We start from the raw sequence: 21,215 nt of genomic DNA on the forward strand, positions 1-21,215 counted from the left end.
GATGCTTGTAGGTGCACTATACATATTCTATGTACCAAGGCACAGGAGCTACTTAAGTACGGATGGCCATCTTTGTTTCTATTTCAAGTGCTCTCTCCTGAATAAGCTGGGCTTTGGTATCTTTAATAAAATCAGATGAATGGTAGCAAAGAATGAACTGAACTAGCCCACTGACAATTGTTGAAATGTTGCTATATCCAGCAGCCCAAACAATCTGATCCTTTTGATCCATAAACTTATAGTGTAACTTAGACTCCCCTTTGCTTTGTCACGCCCTCCCATATGCGTAGGGAATTGGAATAAGTAACTTGCCTACATTACATTCTTGTGTCTCATCTTAACTATTTGAATAGGTAATGTATAAGCAGAGAGACTGAAATAAAACCAGAATGTTCATCCAGAGCTATGCAAGGTGTGATTGTAACTAACTGCTGGCACACCTCAGGTCTGTGTAACAGGACCAAGGGATCAGCTTTGAAATTTTGATAATTGCAATAATTAATTTCTGGAAAACAAGTAGGATGGTTAATTGGATGAGAGAGTGCTATTAAGGATGTGCATCAGAGCTGGCTCTGTGGTTAAGCTGTGAGTGCTTGTGAGACCCTCAGTAGATGGCAGTGTTCTTAAGAATATGAAAGTCAAGAGCACGAATTCAAGCAATTTTAATCTTGTATTTAAATGTGTTCATTTTTCCCTCTTTTTTTTTTTTTCTTAGCTAGTAAGAAATTCTTACTGATAGTGCTTATTCAGTGTTGCTGTTGTGAATAGAATTGATTTGGGTGGAGTGGGATTACTCTTACGCTCAATAGACTTGATAGAGTTTAACACATCTTGAAATTCTGTTCATCAAATGAACCACAGAAAAGGATGGAGGAAGTTGTACCCGCATGTTTTGGTGACTGATTCTGTCTAAAGATACTGAATGAATGGAACCTTGTGTCTTGCTGTTTGGACAACTGGATGATGCTACCAGGAAGTGACACAAAACGCTAAGCTTAAATACCCTTACTTTTAACGTATGCCACTGCATGAACACTTGTGAAATGAGTCCTTCTGGGAAAATGCAAGTCAGGCAAGATCTGATGGAAACAAGTGGAACTAAGTGACTTAGTGAAGGAGGAGCTGCTAAGTAGTAACTGAAGTATTTTCCCTTGGGTTTTCCTCTGTAACAAATATGGTGCTATTTCTTTTTTTCCTCTTAGTTTGATAGTTTTGAGAGATGAAGAAATTTCTTTGTGGATAGAGCTTTTTTAATGAAGGTTTTCTTTTAAAAAAATCTGGGGAGGCTTCTTGCACTGAGCTTAATTGTGAGTCAAATAGCATGTATTTTTAAGGAGCAATGGTGAATAACAGAGAGTATAGGAGAGTATAGCTCATGTCTTACAGCTTGTTTTTAGTGCTATGATAAATCTTTAAAGTGTCACCCTGAAAAATAATCAGAATAGGGCCAGGTCAAGTGTAAAGCTTTTGCTTTCAGCAGAATGGCGATGAGAAAGCCCTGCTTTTAGAGAAATGTTAATAGAACTCAATAAAAGTAACTTGCTTTGATTCTGATCCTCAGAAATAATATCCATATCCTGCCGAAGTTGCTGCTGATGGGTGGCCTTTTTTGGACCCAAGCAATAATGGGCTAAAGCGACACTGAGTATGTTGGCATAGAAGAAATAATTGAAAGTAAAGCAGATTGTGTTGCAGATCAACCATTTCTTCTGACCATCCAAAAGGAAATTAGAAGTTGAGAACAGATATTGCAGCAATTTCTAAATATGATAAGATCATTTAAATGTCATATGGATATGAAACCTTGCTTAGGAGCCTTTAAATTCCTAAGAGACAGTCTTTGAGTTCGTAGATGTTGTTTAGAGGTTATTGGTCATATTCTTGTATGGGACTCATTTGCCAGTTCCCATTAAACTGCCTGTAGTTTGATTGCATAGAAGATTCTTTCTTTATTGTGCTGCTTATTCACTGCCTAATGATGGCATCATTGTATGCTTCAAAAAACTAAGTACCAGAATTAACAAAGGAATTCCTAATACTACAAAAAGGTTTTGTTGTCTAACTACAAATGGTCAAATCCTGGTGATATATATATATATATATATATAAATATATATATAAATAAATATATATATATATAGCAAACCTGGTATTCAAAGAGGGAAAGTTCTGTCACTTCTCTTGTGAGTTCTACCAAGATGGAAGATTAAATTGTGACAGAGAGAACTTATGTGGTATAGTTAAGATGGACCCAGTTAGATCCAACCTTCTGGAAAAGTAGAAGTAGTTCATGTATGCAGTAGTATGTAGTTCATAGTGCTTCTTTTTCCTGTTTATCTGTGGGAACTGCGTGAGCACCAGTCATACAGTAAGTTTGTAAAGCTAAGTTATACAAACTGTTAGCAAAGTAAACTTTGTTAAGACCAGTGGGTGAGAATAAACAGCAGATTTTTTGTAATAGAATGGGAACGTGCTTGTGGCTGGGAACTGTGCTTCTGGGATTTCAGCTATGACTAATTTTTGAGTGTTTTGTGTGTGTGTGTGTGTGTGTTAATGCATATTTTAAAGAGTAAAATGCACAACTGATATTTCAGAAGTAGAACCAAACTACGGTCAATGGTTTTTAAACTCATGGATGTTCACTTTTTCTTTTGAAAGCATGATATAAAACCCTGAGTTTTTGAAAACATTACTTTTGATGCCTTGATTTCTTTGCCAGGTAATTGCCAGGCAATCTATATTAGAAAATTAATTATAATTTTCTGTGAAGGGCTGGTAGCTTTTCAAGTGAGATGTGCTCTGAATTTGAAACTTATTTTCGTTTTCCAATTGCACGCTCAATTATTAAAATATCATTTTTAAACATAAGAAAATTGAAAAACCTTATGAAATTAATCCTCATCACTAAAGGTTCAAAGTTCTTAATTATCTTCCACATCACATAATCATTATGAAATGGAGTAACAGTGATTTAAAATCAAATACCAAATTTTGAAACTATAGGTTCTTAGGAGCAAGAATCTGGGAACTACTTAAACAATCTGGGCAAATTGCTAGTTGACATTTTGGCCTTTTAACTCTAATCTGAAATAGAGCTGCGAGCCCAACTGCATTCTAATTGCACCTTCAATATCTTGATTCATGGTGCAGGTAGTATGTGTTAGGAAAATCAATTTATGTGTATAGAAACAGCCTTATTTTCTGTCCATCACTACTATTTCCACTAAAATCTCATTTTACTGGAACTAACATCCTTGGAAACAGCACATTTTATTCAAAACAAGGCAGTGCCAGTATTGACAAAGCTGCTAAGCTTGATGAAAATGTTCAATATTTTTCTGTGTCATTGTGGTTTTATTGGATTTATTTTGGAGTAAACCAGTATTTTCACTTAGCCAAGACCTGTACATTTCTTTATTTGTGTTCTCCTGGTCTTATGTACCCAGAGGCTTTTTTTCATCCAGTGAAAAGGTGGTGTGAAATAACAATTAAATGTCCAAAAAGATTGTGAGGTTTTGATACTCACAGTTAGGAATAAGTTCCTCTCTTTTGAAGAAGTTTGTTCTGATTTATTTGGAAGCACGCTGGAACTTGTTTCCCTAGGAATGAATGCTCTTAGATAGGAGAAAAGATTTTTCTGAAAAAATCTCAGGTATAAATACCAGTTGTCTTTATGAAAATGCAAGTACAAGTTTTATTGCCTAGGTGTTGCAATTAAGGCTAAGGCTTTTCGTTGCTGGGTACTCTTACAGATAACTTTCCTGTATACGTTTTATCTGTCCTGTATTTATTTTTAGCTCTCCAAATTGGGCCTTTATACAAAAGAGCTGGATTACACTTTACTCTTATGCTTGTTTGTTCAAAATTCATTGAAGTTTCTGTTCACTTGAGTTATATAATCAAACCCAAATATTATTATCTCTGTGCCTGTCACCACCATTCTTCTTTGTTTTTTAAAGTTACTTTTGAGAGAAGCTAGTTTGGTCGGGGTTAGGCTTCATTCTTAAGTGGAAGCAAATTGTTCTTAAGAGAATTCATGAAAATTCAGGTGCTTTAAGACCATTAAGAAGCAGCAAAGAAGTAAAACATCAGTTAAGCAAAATTAGCAAGTATTTAAGGGCTTTGCTATATTCTGTTTTCTTTAACCAACAGTTCTTTCAGAACACAGAGCAGATCATGTCAGTGTGACTCCCCACGTTCTGAGTTTTGGTGTTGAAACTAATGTCTAATAACCTGCCCTAGGTGTTTCCCTCTTTTGCATGAGAGGTGGTTTCTGTCATCCTTTTGCTACTACAGTGGTGTGACAGGAGAGCTTAACTGCAGATAGCCGAGCAGTTACTCAGATGTGGATATATCCAGCCTGTTCAGGCGTGCAGTTTTACAGAACAGCCATATATTGCACGTGAGACTCTGGCTTTAAGGGTTCTTTTCAGGGGCTAGATTTCTGAGCTCAGAGATTCAAATTGCAAAAACAAGTTCACTTGTCATGTATGGTTTTAGTTCCTGGTCACTGACCTCAGGTCCTTCTTCCAGATTTCTCAGGAAATCCAATGCGCTGTGGTAGATCATATTCAGTCCCTGGTGAAGTCAGAGAAGAGCCGGCAGGTGATGTGTGGATCTGGCTTGCTGAGCACTATCATAACTTCCTGCCAGGATGCCTTCCGCAATGGCAGCCACCCGCTGCATCTGCCTCTCACAAGAGTTTTTGAGAAGCTTGCCTCACAGTCTATTGAGCCAGATGTGTTAAGGTATCACGTTATTTTTAATTGCATGAATTTGCTGTAGTGGTGCATATTTTTGTAAAGTCTGTGATAGTTGGAAACTTCATGTTACACCTTGATTCATCAAGATGGGTTATATGATTAAATGAATTACTGAAGCTGGCATAAGTCTTTGGTCTCATGCATCATCTCTGCAAGGGTCGTAAAGCCATTCATGAATGATAACTAAGTAACTGTAAAGCAACTAGAATTATTTAGGATTATTCTGCTCAAGAGTTGAAGTGATTCACTTGTTTCAGGTCAACGTTAATGACAAATCAGATCACAGAATTACAGGGGTTGGAAGGGATCTCCAGAGATCGAGTCCAACCCCCTCGAGATGCAAAAATAAAAAGTAAAGTTGTGTTTTTATGTTGAGGATGTGTTTTTTCCTTAAATTTTCACAGAGGCTTGGCATGAAATACATGGTAGAGATCGGAGTGCAGGTGTGTAGTTCAGTGCATTTGTCTGAATAACAAATGGAACCAAAGTTCATTTTTTAAAAAAATCGATAGGTTTTTTTTGGGGGGGTAGGGAAGGAAAATTAGAAGTAGTAAAAAAAGCTCTGTTTAAAAAAAAAAATAAAAAAAAATTGAAACCTTTAATTTTTTTTTTTTTTCCAGCAGAGAACTTTGAAATTGAAAGTATAAGCCCAAATGTATTTGTGATGATACAATGGAAAGCATTCTTTCTGTTTTATTTGAAATATCTTTAAACTTGTGTTTCCAATCAGAAAATTGTTCTCCCTTGGCTTGAGTTTTAATTGCCTGGTTGCTTTTACTATTCAATTATTGTATTGATTGTTTGGGGTTTTTCTTGCATTGTTTTTTAGACAGTTTCTTTGTTTGGGAGGTTCTTTGTCAGTACCTTCCCAGTCCAACACAAAGAGCACTGAGGTCCTTTCATGTCCAGAGAGTGATTCATCTAAAGCAGGTTTGAATGAAGGTAAGCACTCAATGAACAGCCTAGTATTGATACTGTAGCTGGTTTATAGATGTCTGTATAATAACAGAAAATAGCTATTGGAATGAGCTGTCCCAAGCTAGTCATAGTTGGAAATAGTTAAACGTGAATAAGAGCTGCTTTTTGTAATCCCTAGGGTATCTTAGCAGTCTTCCTGCTCACATGGTCTGTTTGCTGTCCCAGTCTTTTAACTATTCTAATATGTTTTTCATGTGAAAAGCTACTGTGGTGGTATTTTGCACTTCTCATGCTTAAGATACCTAATATAGCGTGTTGCAGATTTGAGACTTAAATTATTTGCAGTCATCTTCTCCCACATGTGGATTGTAAACATTTGTAATGGTGCTGTTGACTTTTCTAAGTGTGAGGAAAAGTGGAACCAAAGAGCTTGGGAACCTTTTACTGGAAATGGAGTTCAGAGCTGCCTGAAGATATGGAAAGAGACCTTCACTGTCTTGTCACTTCTGCAAACTCATCTGTTTTGCCAACCTGCCATTTTGAGATTCCTTCAGTACTATACTTTTGTCTGCTACAGAGAATTTCTGCAGACTGTATTAGTATACAGCTGAGGCTGTATTACTTAAAAAGCTAATGCTTCATGTAGTGCTAGATCTTAGCAGTGATGAACTGAATACAGGCCAAGCATTGCGGTTTTGGTCTGACTTTGCACTTTGTTGATCTTGTATCTGCAGAAGAGGTGGCAGCAGACAATAAAACTGCTCTTCAGGCAGCTGTATCTCTCAGCAACTCACCTTGGGTTTCAAAGGGATCTGCATTGGCACTCCAGACGGCAATGAGTCTCATCTCCATGACGTCACCACGAAACTTACAGCTTCACAGTACTGCTTTGGCTCCATCATTTGTGGAATTTGACATGTCCATGGAAGGATATGGGTATTGCTGCTGTTCTCCTTGTTAGCTGCTTTGTAATCTTTCTAAGACCTTATTCTGGATGCTACTAGTCAGATTTCTCATCTCAGTTATTCATTTATGGCCTTTAGCTGCCTTCCTTACAGCAAAGTTGCCAATGTATTTGGCCTATATCAACTTACTGCTGACAGCATGGACTCTGCCTTGCTACCATGACTCTACAGTATTAAGACACTGATGCACTTTAGGGATGACTTAATTTTTCTGATGAATATTTGTTTGCTCTTGTAGGTGCTTATACCTCCCTACTTTAGCCACTGTATTGGGCCCAAGTGCAGAGCAGTCTGTCTCAGGTGGAATTGGCATGGGTAAGTACTTCCTACTTCACCTACAGATTTCTGAAAACACAGACTTTTCTGGTGCGTTAAAGGCATTCCGTAAGTGCTTTAATACACTTCCATCTGTGTCCCAGTACAGCTCTGAGCTGTAGAACTCAGCTCTGAAAAATTATACATTACTTGCAGCTGTGCAGTGTTACATGTTGAGGGGAACTTCAGAATCATAAATTTAAATGTAACTACTAAGTAAGCAAGTAAGAAATACCAGATTTTAAAGTTCTCTTCCAGGGAGAGAGTAGAAATTGTCAGTTAATGTTTGATAAGATTGTTCTATACGTGCAAATCCTCTATTCTGTTTAGTGGGGAATGGTTATTCACACTGTATTTTTTTGCTTCTTTACTGTTACGGAGTCTGTTTGAAGTTGTTTATGGCTTGGTGCTACCCAAACAATGAAGTCTGTGATGTAGGGATCTAGTAATTTCTCAGCAGTCAGTTTTAGTTCAATTATACACACATGTGCATTTGCGTCTGCAGTCTCTGATATTGAAGACAGGCAGTAAAATCAAGTAAAACAGATGGGAAATGAAATCTCAAATTCTAATGTTGTGCTACAAATCAAACAGCAAAAAATCTGCTATTGTCTGCATGGAGGGAAACCGCCTTCCTAACAACCTTTTGTTTCCTGTCTACAGGCAGCAGAATGTTCCCTCCCTCAAGTGGTCTGACTCTTTCCTGTTGGTTTCTGGTTAGCAAATTTGGCGTGGTGCACAATAGTCACCCACTCCGTTTCCTCACTATTGTGAGGCACATGTCAAGAACAGAGCAAGAATTCGTTTGCTTTTCAGTAAGCTTCTCCCCTCAGGACTGTTCCTTGGTCATTTCCACAGAAGAAGTAGAATTCCAGCCACTTGGTGAGGCTTTTCTCAGTCAAGCTGCAGTGTTGCTCTGTGGTGTGTGAATGACACTTTGTCTCTTTGGTTTTCTTCTTGCAACATGCTGTTCTTGATCATATTTTAGTTTGCTTTAAGCATTGAAAATTATCTTGTGGCCTGCAATAGGAGATAAAACTAATGGATACTCCAGGGAATTGTTGAGCATGAGCTTCATTACTGTGCAAAGCTGTAGGGATTGGGTGTGCAGAACCAGCTGGTTCCTGACTGTTCGAGTGTGGCAGCTTACAGGTTTGGGGAGTAGGACTGAGGAATTCTGGAGCAGTAGAGCTTTCTAATCAAACAGCTTATTTTCTTTCCTCATTCTATGTGTTTGCTATCATGCCAGCCTGTTTATCATCTTTTCTTGTTAGCATTTGTCCCTTGATCCTCATTGAATACAGTAGGTACTTCAAGTGTAGATTTGATTGAACTATACAGAGAAGGGTGGAAATGGAATGAGAATAGTAGGTGGGAATTTCATGGTAGTTTTGAGTGCTTTGATTCCTGTAGATGAAGTTAAAAATCCCAGCTTGCCTCTTTTCATAAGAACCACAGTTTAATTTACAGAGTTTTATCTATTGAATTTGCTAGGAATTTCTTTCTGTCAGTGAACTCATTGAGTAGCCTAAGGGTTTCTCATTTCAGCTAATATTTTGAATTTGGCGTAGTTCTCTCTAGTTTTACAGTATTTTTACAGTATTCCTAGGGCTCTTGGAGCAGTTTTGGGAGTTATGTGAGTCTCAGGTCCCTTTAGGGTAAATTTTATAGATATTCAATGGAATAGCATCAGCTCATTCTATATTCGTGTGCCCCCAGTGGCGCAGTGGTTTAAGCTGCTGCCTGCGGCACTGGAGGGCCCGGGTTCGAATCCCCCCTGTGGCGCAGGGGTAGAAGTGCCACTTCGCTACACAGAGGGCTCGAAACCCGGGAGTTGGAGTCGATGATCTCTAAGGTCCCTTCCAACTCGCACGATACTATGATACTATGATACTATGATATTCACAGGCTTCTTAATTCTGTCACATTTGATGGCTGTGTTCCAGAGACAGGGGGAGGTGAGAGAGACTTGCTATTGACTGTCCACTGTTTTTCTTGTTAGATATCATGGAACCTGAGGGAGAGGTTCAAAATACCTCCCCATTTCCAGAGCAAGTCCAGTTTGGCTGTGGCAAGCTGCTGGTCACTGGCCAGTGGCATCATCTCACAGTGACAGTTGCTAAGGAAGCAAAGAAGAACTGCGTTGTGTCAGCATTTATAAATGGTCAGATGCTTGGCTCTGCAAAGGTGAGAACAGCATAGAACTTGTGCCTTACAGCTTAGCATTTGCCTTTCATAACATTTCATTTTTGTATCACTTTGCACATACCATTTCTTCTCAGTGCAACCATATTTCCTTATGTAAGATATACATACCTGCACTGCACTTGAATGGAAAAATTAAAAAAAAATAAAAAAAAATCCATATAAAGTAGGAAATAACTGTGCTGCTATTCAGAACTTTAGCAGCTTTCACTGATGATTTGAACTAGGTTATGAGTGTTTTTTTTGTTTTTTTTTTTTCTTGTTTCCCCCTTCCCCTAGTAAGCAGATAACTTGTCAAAATTGAGTAATTGTACTTGAGAGTCAGGTTAACCTGCTTTACATGTAACCCTTGGTTATGTTAATGAAAATCAGATGTACTTTCCTTGCAGTCTGTCTTCTGCATAGGGGCTTTCAGATAGAAAAATTAAAGTGTTTTTAGTTTGTGTGAGATATCACAAGAAAAGCAACCTACAGGTCTAATGAGAGAAGCTCTTAGTTTCTGTCATCATCATGCTCCTGGTTTTGAAGTTAATCTCACATAATTACTGTGTTTGATTTATAGATATTGAATGCATGAGTGTTGAAAATGCTGCCTATTTCTATTGCAGCTCTAACTGGTGTGGTGTTATTTGGTTTGTGAGTTTTTTTTGTTTCCTCTTATTAATTGGAACTCACAACCATGGTCTCTTCCAATCAGTTCCTGTGCTTCAAATCAGACTTAACATATGCAGAGCTCACTTGTGTGCTTTCTACTTCCTTTGTAAAAGCAACCTGCTTAATTCCAAATATTCTCTTTCACATACTTGAGAAAAATGATCTGTCTTCTAAATGTCTTTTGGGACCTATATCCTTTTCAAGAATGAAAATCTAATTTAATTTGCCTTCCTTCAAATGAGACAGAAACTCATCAATAAAACTAGGCCTCAGCATTGCAATTGATAAAAGAATTCACAGCAAATATGTTTAACATACAGTGAAACAGCTCATAATAAATAAAACAAGCATTTAGTAAATAAAAACGGTCCCTATGCTGGGGTCTCTGACATGATGCAAGCCTTGTTGACTTACAGTGGAGAAAAGGATTGTGTAATAAACGATAATTGCACAACAGTTGTTAACATCATCAGAAACTGCTTTTAGGTTGTGGGGGAGAGGGTGGGGAGAGAGGGGTACAATGTTGCACTCGGACTAAAAATCATTCATGTAAGCACCAAGTTCTGCCGCTTGTTACTGACCAGTGCTGTGCTATGTATCTCAGCTGGTCAGTTCTAGCAATCTCCCTAGCAGCAGGTTGTTGGAGGCTGAGCAAAGCACGGAAGTACTCTGCAGTACAAAAACCATTCTAGCTAGTTCATTTTAGAATTGTCTCAGTTGAGGAAGCTGCATCTTTATTTTGTTACCAAAAACGCTGGTCTGATCTCCTAGGCTACTTAGCTTTCAATGACACTAACTAATGCACTTTGACACTTTATGCTCTTCAAAACTGCTCTCTGAGTGGCTAGTACAAGGCACAATTTGGCTTCTGGTGTTGAAAGTCAGTCTGATTTATGAAGTTAAAAACAGAAAACAACCAAATCTTGTTTGCCACCATGAAATGATTTTGACTGTGTTCCGTAAACAAGCAAATAGCTTTGAACTTCCCATAATGCTTATGTTTGTGTTACTTATGAAAGCCCAAGTTGTAAGCAGTAGTTGATGATAATCATTGTATGCAGTTGTGAGACTTCACTAAGGAAAGAGGAGGCAGGCTGTACCTTTTGAAACAAGACCAGGACCTCAAGGGTTTCTGAGTGTGCTGAGTCCCCTCAGTAAGTTCTTCCTCTGTTTCAGATGCGGTATTTCCAGACGTTACCAGGTAGTTGTGCTTCCATGGATCCATCTTCTTTTATTGATGTCTATGGGTATATAGCTACTCCTCGAGTTTGGAAACAGAAGTCTTCCTTGATTTGGCGTCTTGGCCCCACATACTTATTTGAAGAAGCCATTTCTGTGGAAACCATGGAGATGATTAATAAGCTTGGTCCACAGTATTGTAGCAATTTCCAGGCAGTACAGCTTCAAGGTATGTGATAATTCTTCTCTGACAATATGTGTTTTTCAGGGCAAAGTTATTTTTATTTTTATTTTTACAGGCTACCATTAGAATTACAGCTGTGCATAAAGCTCTCTTGGAAGTCCTGGAATTCCACATTGATGGACATTGTACAAAATTATAGTAAGATTCAACAAGGATCTTTTAACATACTGCAAAAACAGGAAGGGGGGAAAAAAAAAAAAGGAGGAAGAATCAAGAAGGAATTTTACCCTGATTCTTTTAAAGAGGGATAACATTTCCTTCAGATGCAAGATTGCAATTTCTGCTGGACAAATGTTAAGGATGGAGCTTTGTAACAGAATTGTTTTGCACTTATGGTACTACTGAAAAATATGGCAGTGAAAGAAACATCTGTCATTGCAAATGTTTGCAAAGTAGGGTCGAGAGGAGGGGTAGGGGAATAAGTTACATTACATTTAATGAAGAGGCTTTTTAACTAAAGCCGTATTATTAGCTTCAATTATTAAACAAGCAGATAAAACATTTCAGTTATTGATTACTATTTGTTCAACAAGTAATGCATTCCTCTGTGTACTAGAAATCAAGAGTAAAGTAGGATGGTCATCTCCTGTAAGAAAAGAGCAGAATAACCCCACCTAATGATGTGCTATCCTAAAACAGAGTGAAAAGACTGGCAGAAAGCCTTCCTTCAGAATGATGTCTGTGTAGGGGGACAGAGAAATCTCAAAGTCAGGATACAGGAGGAGGTGTGGGGTCGAAAGACAAATTAGATGAAAAATAAATCCCTAGAGTAAAAAATAATACTGATAGAGGTCAGATGGATTTTATTTTTTTATGTCCTTGAGACTTCAAGTCTAGTTCTTGTTCTCCTTTGAATGCTGGTCTTCCCAGATGACTTCAGAACTAATGAAGTATTGTAGACATTTGACTCCAGCCATGTCCTTGTGCAGAAAAGTCATTACATAATCAGATCATTGTGAAGCGATCCTTCTATCTGCCCCCCTTTGGGGAGTATCTCACAGCTTTCTATTCTATTATATTAAACTTTTCAAATAAGAACTTTGACTTTAAGTTTCAGTGCAAAAGTCCCAAATACTTTGCTATAATTCCATGTCCCTTTAAGGGCTGACTCGAGCATTACTAAACAGCTTCATAGATCAACTGTTTTTCTGCTTTATGAAACGGTCAAGTAAAAGATTTTTAAGAAAATATTACCCACTATTTTTTTCAAGTGCAAGTGGGAATAAAAACTTTAAAGAAAAGCATGTAGTTTCATACAGTTGTTAAATTTCTGAATTTGGTACTTTTTGGTAGCTTCCTCCAAGTCATAAGTTGGAGGGTCTGAACTTTTGCCCTTGTCCTTTCTGTCACGTGAATCCCTGCACCTGGTACATCTGAGAAAGCCCACAGTAATATATAAGGTATCTAAAATGTCTTCTGTCTTGACTATTGATATTGAATGGACAGAAAGGTTTATTCAAGACTTCAGATCTTCATGGGATCTGGGATAGGATGTAGCATATACACAAAGAAGAAACAGGAGGAGACAAGCTAAGCTTATCTTCTGGTACTTGTGCTGGCAAGTTGCCCTGCACTGGGTTGAAGATTCAGGAATTTTTCTAACTCTAGTTAAGTCAAAATTAAATTCCTGTCTGAACTATGTTTTCCTTCAAATATTTTTCAATTTCTTCTCTTCTGTCTTTCTGAAGTCGAAAAATTCTTTCAGAAGCTCACAGTCTTTCATTTTAGGTGAGAACCAGTATGGTGAGCAGAATCCTGCACAGCTCGTGGTGGAAGAGAAGATTTCTTTTGGTATCAATGCTGTGTGCTCATCTTTCATTACAATTCAAGATATAAAGAGCTCCTACAATGAAGTGGATGGCCGGCTGGTTGCTAAAGAGGTATCATTCTCTTTATTTCTCATTTCTGTTTGGTTTACTCTGAGCAACATTTGTGACTTTTCTTCATTCCATACCTTCAGTGATTCATTTCAGCTTTTTTACCCATTCCTTCACTTGTCTACTTATTGCTTTAGTTTTCATCTATAGAGATAAATAAATGGAATGGTGTGAACACAATACTGAAAGCCTTTCTGGAAATAGCAACAGATAAGGTCCAAGGATAATTCGTTTACTCAGTGATTTTTCATACACTATTACTGCATTCTTGACAGTGCCAGGCCTACTTGACATGCCAAAAAGATTAAGTTGTGCAGTGTTTATGGTGGGTGGATGTTTGTCCTAATGAACTTTTATATACAGAGCACTTTTTTGTATTCTGTAAGTAAAATATCTGAAACATTATATCCTTTTTGTGTTGCTTTTTCTCTCCCAGTAACTTCACTAGGATGTCTCTTATCTGTTTCAGATTGGGATTAATTCTCGGGACAGTTCAACTCCAATATTCTTGGCCAAGAATATTGCTGGACACCTCTCAGGTTCCTTGCGGACTATTGGATCTGTTGCTGTGGGCCAATATGGTAAATGCACAATGCTTTAATGTTTCTGAGTTTTGTGTTGTGTGGTTTTGTTTGTTTTTATGGGCCGATCACTGTCTGATAATAGGTACAGTCTGTATGACTTCCTGACAGAGTAACACTATAATTTCCTAGGGGTGAGAGTATTCAAGTCCTCTCCAGCAGCTACCAGCCTGAACTTCATTGGAGGCCCTTCCATTCTTCTCGGTCTTATTGCTATGGCCTCTGATGACCACACTATGTATGCAGCTGTCAAAGTCCTCAACTCCATCCTGAACAGTAGCCCAATGAGTGAAAAATTGATGAGACACTTTGATGGATACCAGGTGAGTGCTCTTTTGTTCATTCTGGATATCATCTTTTCTTTAGAAGACCTTATTTTAAAATTTGTCAGTGGCAGTGAATATACTGGCTATCAGCCCTTGTGATTGGAACTGTGTAGTTCTGGGATTTTGGAGGGGGGGAGTTTCTCTTCTGAATTCCATGCTTTCTGGGAACTTCTATAACATTCATTATATCTACTGGTGCAGGTAAGGACAGATGCATCTTGGTCAGACACAGTCTAATAATGGAAGGTGTCATGTTCCTCATATTAAGAATGTTGTATATAGTTGGCAAAGTCAATGAGGAAGATTTGTGAGTTATCCACCGTTTAACAACATGTTTCACCCTTCCCACAAAGACCTCTTCTCTAACAAATCTACTTTTTGCCTGTGGTTCATCCAGCCTCAGATTCATTTTCACAGACATGGGGCTGGCAGGGAGTTCCTATGCCTCAGTCTTTACAATTTATGATGAATTATGCTGAGAGAAATAAGTGCTGTCTGCATTTTTGAATGTAAGTGTTTTAAATTGATCTTTCAAACCTGAAAGCCATTCAGACTTGAGAGTTTGGTCGTTTCGGAGCTTTGAGAGAACGGGCAAGCTTAGAGCACTTCGTATATAATATTGGGTGTTTTAAGACTGAAGTGTGGAGTTTTGGTTCAGTATCCTCTATTTATGCTTTGCAGGCTAAGCAGACTTATATCGTGCAGAGATGGTTTCAAGCAAAACACTGTTAATGTTAGGGCTTCATGAATGATTGATCATAGAGTTTCCATGTTCCCAGTTAGTCAATTTTTCATGAATTGATCCTCATTCCTATGAATATATTTATCAGACTTAGGTACTACTTGCTCAATACTTTCTTGTAGATAAATGGTAGATTGTGCACAAACTGTTCCTTTCTACTCTGTGCTAAACAGTATTCTCACGTTGTAATGGAATGATTTTGCTCTTTGTATGTCAGAACCTTTTTTTAATTTTAAGTAGGCAACTGATAAGCATGTGTTGTGATACATATTTTCAAAGGATGTCTGTTCCTCCCAACTTATTTAAACTGTAGTGATTTGCTGGACATTTTTCTTACTATATCAGGAATTGTTTGAATAGTTAAACACCGCTTCAGTTGAAGAACTAAAAATGTTTCACAAAAGTGTCTTCCATTAGAAGAGGTTAGTATAGCTTTTTAACTAGCACACTTTGCAAGCAACTTAAGGAGCAGAGTAGAAAACCCACTGTGGTTAATTGAAATGTCTTGTTGTAAATGGCTATTTACAACTTGTATGTTGCTCTTCATAAATTAATTCAACATAGTATGGTATATATTATGTGCTTGTTCAATGGCACAATTACCAAACACCTTCAAAAATTCAACTTTTCACTTACCGCATGAGTTTGTCTAAACTCAGATGTTTACTTTCTTTGTGATGCTTAGAGATGCAGGATACATGCATGAGGCATGTTGTATGAACATGTATGACTGCCACAGCCAGGTAAATGGTGTATTTGACCTGGATTTAAAAATAGTGTTACAATTGTGGGTTCAGAAAATATTTGACTTTTTTTTTGTTTATTTCCAGCTGCTGACATATCTATTAAAGAGGAAAACACAGCTGTTAAACAACAGGATTTTACAGTTAATGTTCTCTCTAGTGGGCACGGCTGAACTTGGTTTTGGGTCTTCAGTCATCAAGAATTATAATGCTTTCCAGTATATTCTCTGCAACTTTGAGGTAATACTGTGAGTTTGGTCTTAATAAAGATGCATCTATCATATGAAGTTCAGTTTGCTCTTAGCACCTTCTGACCCTGCAGGGATATATCAGACACTGCTCCCTCCAACTTCCTGGTTTCTAAGCAATATCTGTAAGGCACAACATGGCTGGAAGTTATTGTGTCAGAAATAAAATATCCCTTCATTTGTGGTATTTGGTAGCTTCTTTTTATTTCCAGATATATCTTGGTTTTAGTTCTTAGTTCCACAGAAGAGTGCTGTTATTTTCCTGCTTCTCCTATAAGTAAATCATTCCCTTCAACTGGATGTACTTTTTAGGCATCCTTTCCATTTTGCTTCTTTGCCTCCAGAAATATGCCTGTTACTCTGCTGTGTTCCTCCTTCCCAAACTACAGAAACCATTCATACAACACTGAGAATAGTATTTGTACTTTTATTTACTTGCTTAATCTTTGTACACATGCATGATAATAATAATTCCACACATTGTTTTTCAGAGACTAGCAGTTTGAGGTTATCTTCTCTGAACCACTTACTAATCCTCCTCTGTCACAGGTTACTGTACTGTAAGTTCATCAAAGTAGTGAAATTTCTTCTTTCCTTTCTTTCAGCTTTGGATGAAGGCACCAGAAAATCTTGACCTTACTCTTTTTGCTCATCTTGTGGAGATCTTGCAGTGCTCCAGGTACACAGCTAGTATCTCTATCAGAAGCACATGACTGAGGCTGAGAGATTAATGTGGAGGGCCTTATCCTAGTTGGAATGATTGGGTTCTCAAAATGAATGATGCATCTGTACTGATCTGTAACTTCAGATGTGGAGTTGGTGATTTGATCAGACAGATGACAGCAAGACCAGACTAGGAGAAATTCTTTGGTGACTTTTTTTTATATGGAACTACGAGTGCACAATAAAAGCTAAAGTACATGCTAGGGAGAGGCATCTGAATCTTTGAAGGAGTGTGGAGCTCATTAAAGAAAAAAAAGGAGGGAGTTGAGGGGGTGGTGGGGAAGTGTGATGTGTTTTAAGCCAGAAAGCAACTAGGATTTTTATTTTTTTTTAAATTAGTATTCTTTCTTAACCAGTTCACTAAAGTTAAATTTATCTGAGGAGATGTAGCAATGCAGAGGGGCTGAATAGAGCAGAATGCTGGATTCCTTCATTTTGGCATCTGAAAGCTCTCTGCAGAACTATTTGATGTCCCTTGCTGAGTTTTACAAGAACAGCATTTATTACTATCAACTCACTGCTTGGGAAGTCGATACTATTTTCTTTGAACTCACTGAAATGCAGTAGGTTCCTGGGGAGAGGGTGAATGCAAAAGGTGGAAACACACAAAGAAGTCTTTAGATCTCCATTGTTGACACATATTCAATTTGTCTGACAATGTTTGATTGGTTGCCAAGGCATCATCAGAAGCCAAAGGTGCAAAATATCAATGCAACCTGAGTATCCCTTTAGTTGAAACCGAGCAAATTTTGTCCTTTCCAGTAAAAGCTTTTAATAGTCCCTGTGCTTTTATGCAGAGTTGGATGTCAGAATGCTGAAGTTGCCCACCGGGTGCAAATGGTACCCAAGCTCATTTTCCTCTTCAATGATCCTGAAATCAGTAACTCCAGGATCACTGTGATCTGCACTATCCTATCCCATGTGTTGCAAGGATACTTTAACACAAAGGATGTTCTCAGGTAACATTCAAGTCTATTGCTTTTTCTCAGCTTGCAGATGAGCTATTCTCCTGCCTGTGTTGGAGAGAAATCCGATAGAACTTCTCTAACCTTCTGTTTGGTAGAAGCCCCAAATCTCTGGCAACTCCAAGTTCTCACTGATTAATGACTCTTATGTCTTCAAAACAGTGTTACTTAAGCTTACATTTATGTAACTCACAGGCCAGGTGGTTGTCCTTACAGTGATCACACTAATAGTCCCACTGATATGGCTGGAACTACACAGAGTCTGTACTTAATATTTGGAATATTCTGGAATTATTAATTATTAATATTCTGGAAGAATTGCAACCCCTTTAGTACTGGAAAATGGCCCACTTGTCTATTTGCTTAATGACATTGGCTTGTCTTGTATCCCAGTAACTGTACTATTTGCTTTTGAATTTCTGTCAGCTCAGCATGCAATAGTCAGGATTTCGTGGAGTGTTTCAATACTTCTTTGCTTTCCACAGAATGCTAACAGTGGTCCTGTTTATATTTTGACTTAACACAAAGCAAATGCACTGCACAGTGAAGCTCTGTCTTTGACCAAGCAAATTGTAGAGAAAGTTGCTTAAATCTGTGATCTCTGCAGTCAGTTATTAGCTCTATTGAAAGGTATTGAACTCATTACTGTGGAGTAAGCTAACATGAACGTATTGCTAGCCCACCTTTTTTTTTGGTGAAATTGTATACATGTTCCTACCTTAGGCTGAATGAGTTGGCATGTTTTCTGTGTTTGTTTTTTTTTTCTTTTTTGTTTTGTTTTGTTTTTTGTTTTTTTGTTTTTTTTCCCCACAGAGGTTTAAGTAATGGATTTATTACCTTACATTTGTCTTATGCTAAGGAGTGAGCATAAAACTTTCTTCTAAAATCTTATAAATGGCTATCCCATGGGAATTTGGTTGTCAGGTCCATTGGTGTGGAATAAGTGGATGAAAATTGTCACCATCCTTTAACCTGCCTGAGAACAGCAGGCTCTTTATGGCACTGAAAAGGTGCTGAGATTTTCTACTGCTCCTAGATTTTACACTTAACTGTTGGACCATTCCCTCAGAATAAATGATATTCTATCCCTTAAGGAACACCTTTATCATGGGCAGGAGGTTATGCACCTGCACAAAATGTGTATGTCACATCTATCTGTATAACCAGATAATGTGTTAAGGCAAACTACTGGTGGACAGAAATTGCCAGTTTTCCTCCCTGAGTAGCTGCTGAGGTTTCTCTGCTTTTGACTATACAGTTGGAAGGCAAATGCTAATGACAGTGATATCCAAATGTCCCAAGTTCAGAGTTTGTCTCTGCCTCCAGCTTTATGTAAACACAATGCTTAACCCAGTATTGCCATCCTTAGAGTAAAAGACCTTTAAAATTAGGAGTTAAAAACACTTGTGCAGTAGAATAGACATTATTTATATTAGATAAATAACTTTTTTGTTTACTTCCTAGGTTATAAATGTTTACCTTCCTATCTCAAGCTTGTTTTTTTGAATCAATTAGAATTTCTAGTAGTCATCAACACCCTAATGGTCAATGGCAGTGAATATGTATGTTATTCCAAAGTAATTTGACCAAAACTGCTTCCTTCTTTCTCTGGAAGGATTGGTTTGTTCCTTGTTTACACTTTGAAACCCTCTTCTGTGGATGAAAATCAGCTTTGCCTGGACAGTACAGCTGAGGTACCCAGTGAAGGTGAGGAACTACGTTTGGTGCATATGATCTCATAGATGGCTGACCACGTTCCCTTTTCCCTACAGCATGATGGACTCTAAATGTAACTAACATATTGCTGCTGCCACCAGTGGCAGGAAGAGACAAAGCTCAGATGACTAAGGGACAGGCTACACTCACATGACATAAAATTGTGGTCAGGAGTTGCGTTGTTATAAAGTCTCAATGTGAAGAATAATGGAGTGGTAGTCACAATATTTATCTGGGAAGGCCTGGTCTCTAGCAGGATGCTTCTCTCTGCTGAGCCACCAGTATTTTAACTGCTTTGTCCAGACCATACACATAATGTTGGAATTCACAGATACACACTGAAGTGAAGGCCAGTTAAATTGAAATTGCTTTCAACATACTGGATTTCATTTGACATCCTGGATTTTCTATGAAAAATTTGTTAAACTTATGGCAGATAATTATACTGAGCTCTGCACCTTCTAAGAATATCCATTCATTTAAGTCTCTTATATGTGGAGGAGCTTCCAACAACTGATCTCTCAGTTTAGATTATATGGGATATTGTACCTTTAAACAATATATTAAGCAGACACCAATAACTGTAGTTTGTACCTATAGACATCACAGCTAGGAAATGAATGTCACTTCCTGTTTACATTTTCCTCTCTAGTTAACTTGAGATTGCTTCCTATGAATAATTATTTAAAATGTAGTTCAGATGAGTTTTAAAAAGCTCTAAAGGCAGAACTTTTACAATTTAAGCAGAAGTAATTTCTAATGTTTGTAAAATCTGATGTTGGCATCTTTTTACTTTGCAAGAACTGTTAGAAGTGCATCCATTGGGTTAATCTAATGCAAACAAGGTTGTTCGTCAAAGCAATGGAACGTGTGTTTTGTTTCTTCATTACTCTTAATACTTTCTGATATTTGTAGCCTTAAGCCAAACATCTGGAAAGACAATCTGGCTTCGAAATCAGTTACTGAAGATGCTGTTAGATGTAATTTGCTCAGCCAAAATTCATCTGTCCTCTGAGTAAGTAGGAAGAATTGGGAGGTAAGAGTGACTCCTCCAGATTTGATCTTTCTTGATGTTTGATCATAACAAACCACAATGATGCATTTGTGTGTCAGCAAAATGGTAAGATCAGAGTGGATTCAGAATTGTTTTGGTAGTGATTTACCTGGGATTGACACTGATATCCATGAAAGAAGTTTCATGTTTTCTGAAAAATATCTTGAAGGAATGCAGGGTTGCTGGTTCTTCATTGCAAGAGTTAGAAAAATCTCAACTGTCTGTGAAAATCTAATGTGGAATTACTGAAGTCCCTGTATCACAGTCATAAATATGCAGTTATAGTTGTACCTTGAGTAAGTAAAAGGAGGAGTTCACATTGCTGGATGCTGTAACTGTGCATTTCCATTTGTTAACTTACATTGGATTTCAGAATTTAAACTCAAATTCTGAATTTTCCAGGTTGTGAAAGACCTAGTTGGTGAAGTAGTTTATATAATCTGTCCCTGTGCTTTCTCAAAGGGGACAGCAATACTAATAAGCTTTTTGTAAAAAGTTGTTGAATTTAGGGAGAATGAAGTGGCTCAAACTGCAAATGTCTTTAAATCTTCGTAAGTCTGTGCTGTGGCAAAACTTTAATCAAAATTTTTCCAGAGAAACTTGGGTGTCTAAATTACTAAGAGGTGATTTTAAAAGGGAGAAAAATTTTATTTACCATATCTCTTTCCATGTACTTCCATTTCTGTTGTTTATTCCAGGGCACAAGAGGAAGCTTTTTTGGCTTTAGGGCCAGACTGGTTTCTGCTGTTCACCCAGAGCTACCTGCACTCTAGCACAGTTGTGCTAGGAATCAAGCTACTTCTGTACTTCCTACACAATCGTTTGCTGCTGAACAAGTTCAAAGAAGGAATAGTGGCTGGGCGCTGGCTGGAGAACAGCACTGCTGGATTAAGTATTCTGATGGGTATGTACGTGTTGGTTTTTAATGCTCCTGAAACAATCCCTTGATCAAACTCAGTGGCAGAACTGCTACTAATCTGGCTAGACCAAGAACTAG

At 37.8% G+C, this 21,215-nt stretch overlaps 1 protein-coding gene across 6 annotated transcripts in view; it reads left to right on the top strand.

Annotated features, from left to right (window-relative positions):
• The window catches only part of WDFY4 (WDFY family member 4), a 128,167-nt gene that overhangs the window by 35,140 nt on the left and 71,812 nt on the right, over nt 1-21,215 (top strand). For all 6 annotated transcript variants that reach the window (XM_072340679.1, XM_072340678.1, XM_072340677.1 and 3 more), the window contains 16 exons: nt 4,534-4,748; nt 5,593-5,705; nt 6,416-6,617; nt 6,885-6,961; nt 7,625-7,843; nt 8,964-9,148; nt 10,997-11,228; nt 12,972-13,123; nt 13,590-13,701; nt 13,834-14,024; nt 15,600-15,752; nt 16,366-16,439; nt 17,281-17,442; nt 19,064-19,155; nt 20,080-20,179; nt 20,917-21,122. In XM_072340679.1, the coding sequence (XP_072196780.1) occupies nt 4,534-4,748; nt 5,593-5,705; nt 6,416-6,617; nt 6,885-6,961; nt 7,625-7,843; nt 8,964-9,148; nt 10,997-11,228; nt 12,972-13,123; nt 13,590-13,701; nt 13,834-14,024; nt 15,600-15,752; nt 16,366-16,439; nt 17,281-17,442; nt 19,064-19,155; nt 20,080-20,179; nt 20,917-21,122 (2,485 nt within the window). The remainder of the gene's footprint in view (nt 1-4,533; nt 4,749-5,592; nt 5,706-6,415; nt 6,618-6,884; nt 6,962-7,624; nt 7,844-8,963; nt 9,149-10,996; nt 11,229-12,971; nt 13,124-13,589; nt 13,702-13,833; nt 14,025-15,599; nt 15,753-16,365; nt 16,440-17,280; nt 17,443-19,063; nt 19,156-20,079; nt 20,180-20,916; nt 21,123-21,215) is intronic.

The sequence above is a fragment of the Excalfactoria chinensis genome, chromosome 6, assembly GCF_039878825.1.
Source record: "Excalfactoria chinensis isolate bCotChi1 chromosome 6, bCotChi1.hap2, whole genome shotgun sequence".
In the NCBI taxonomy this organism is placed as follows: Eukaryota; Metazoa; Chordata; class Aves; order Galliformes; family Phasianidae; genus Excalfactoria; species Excalfactoria chinensis.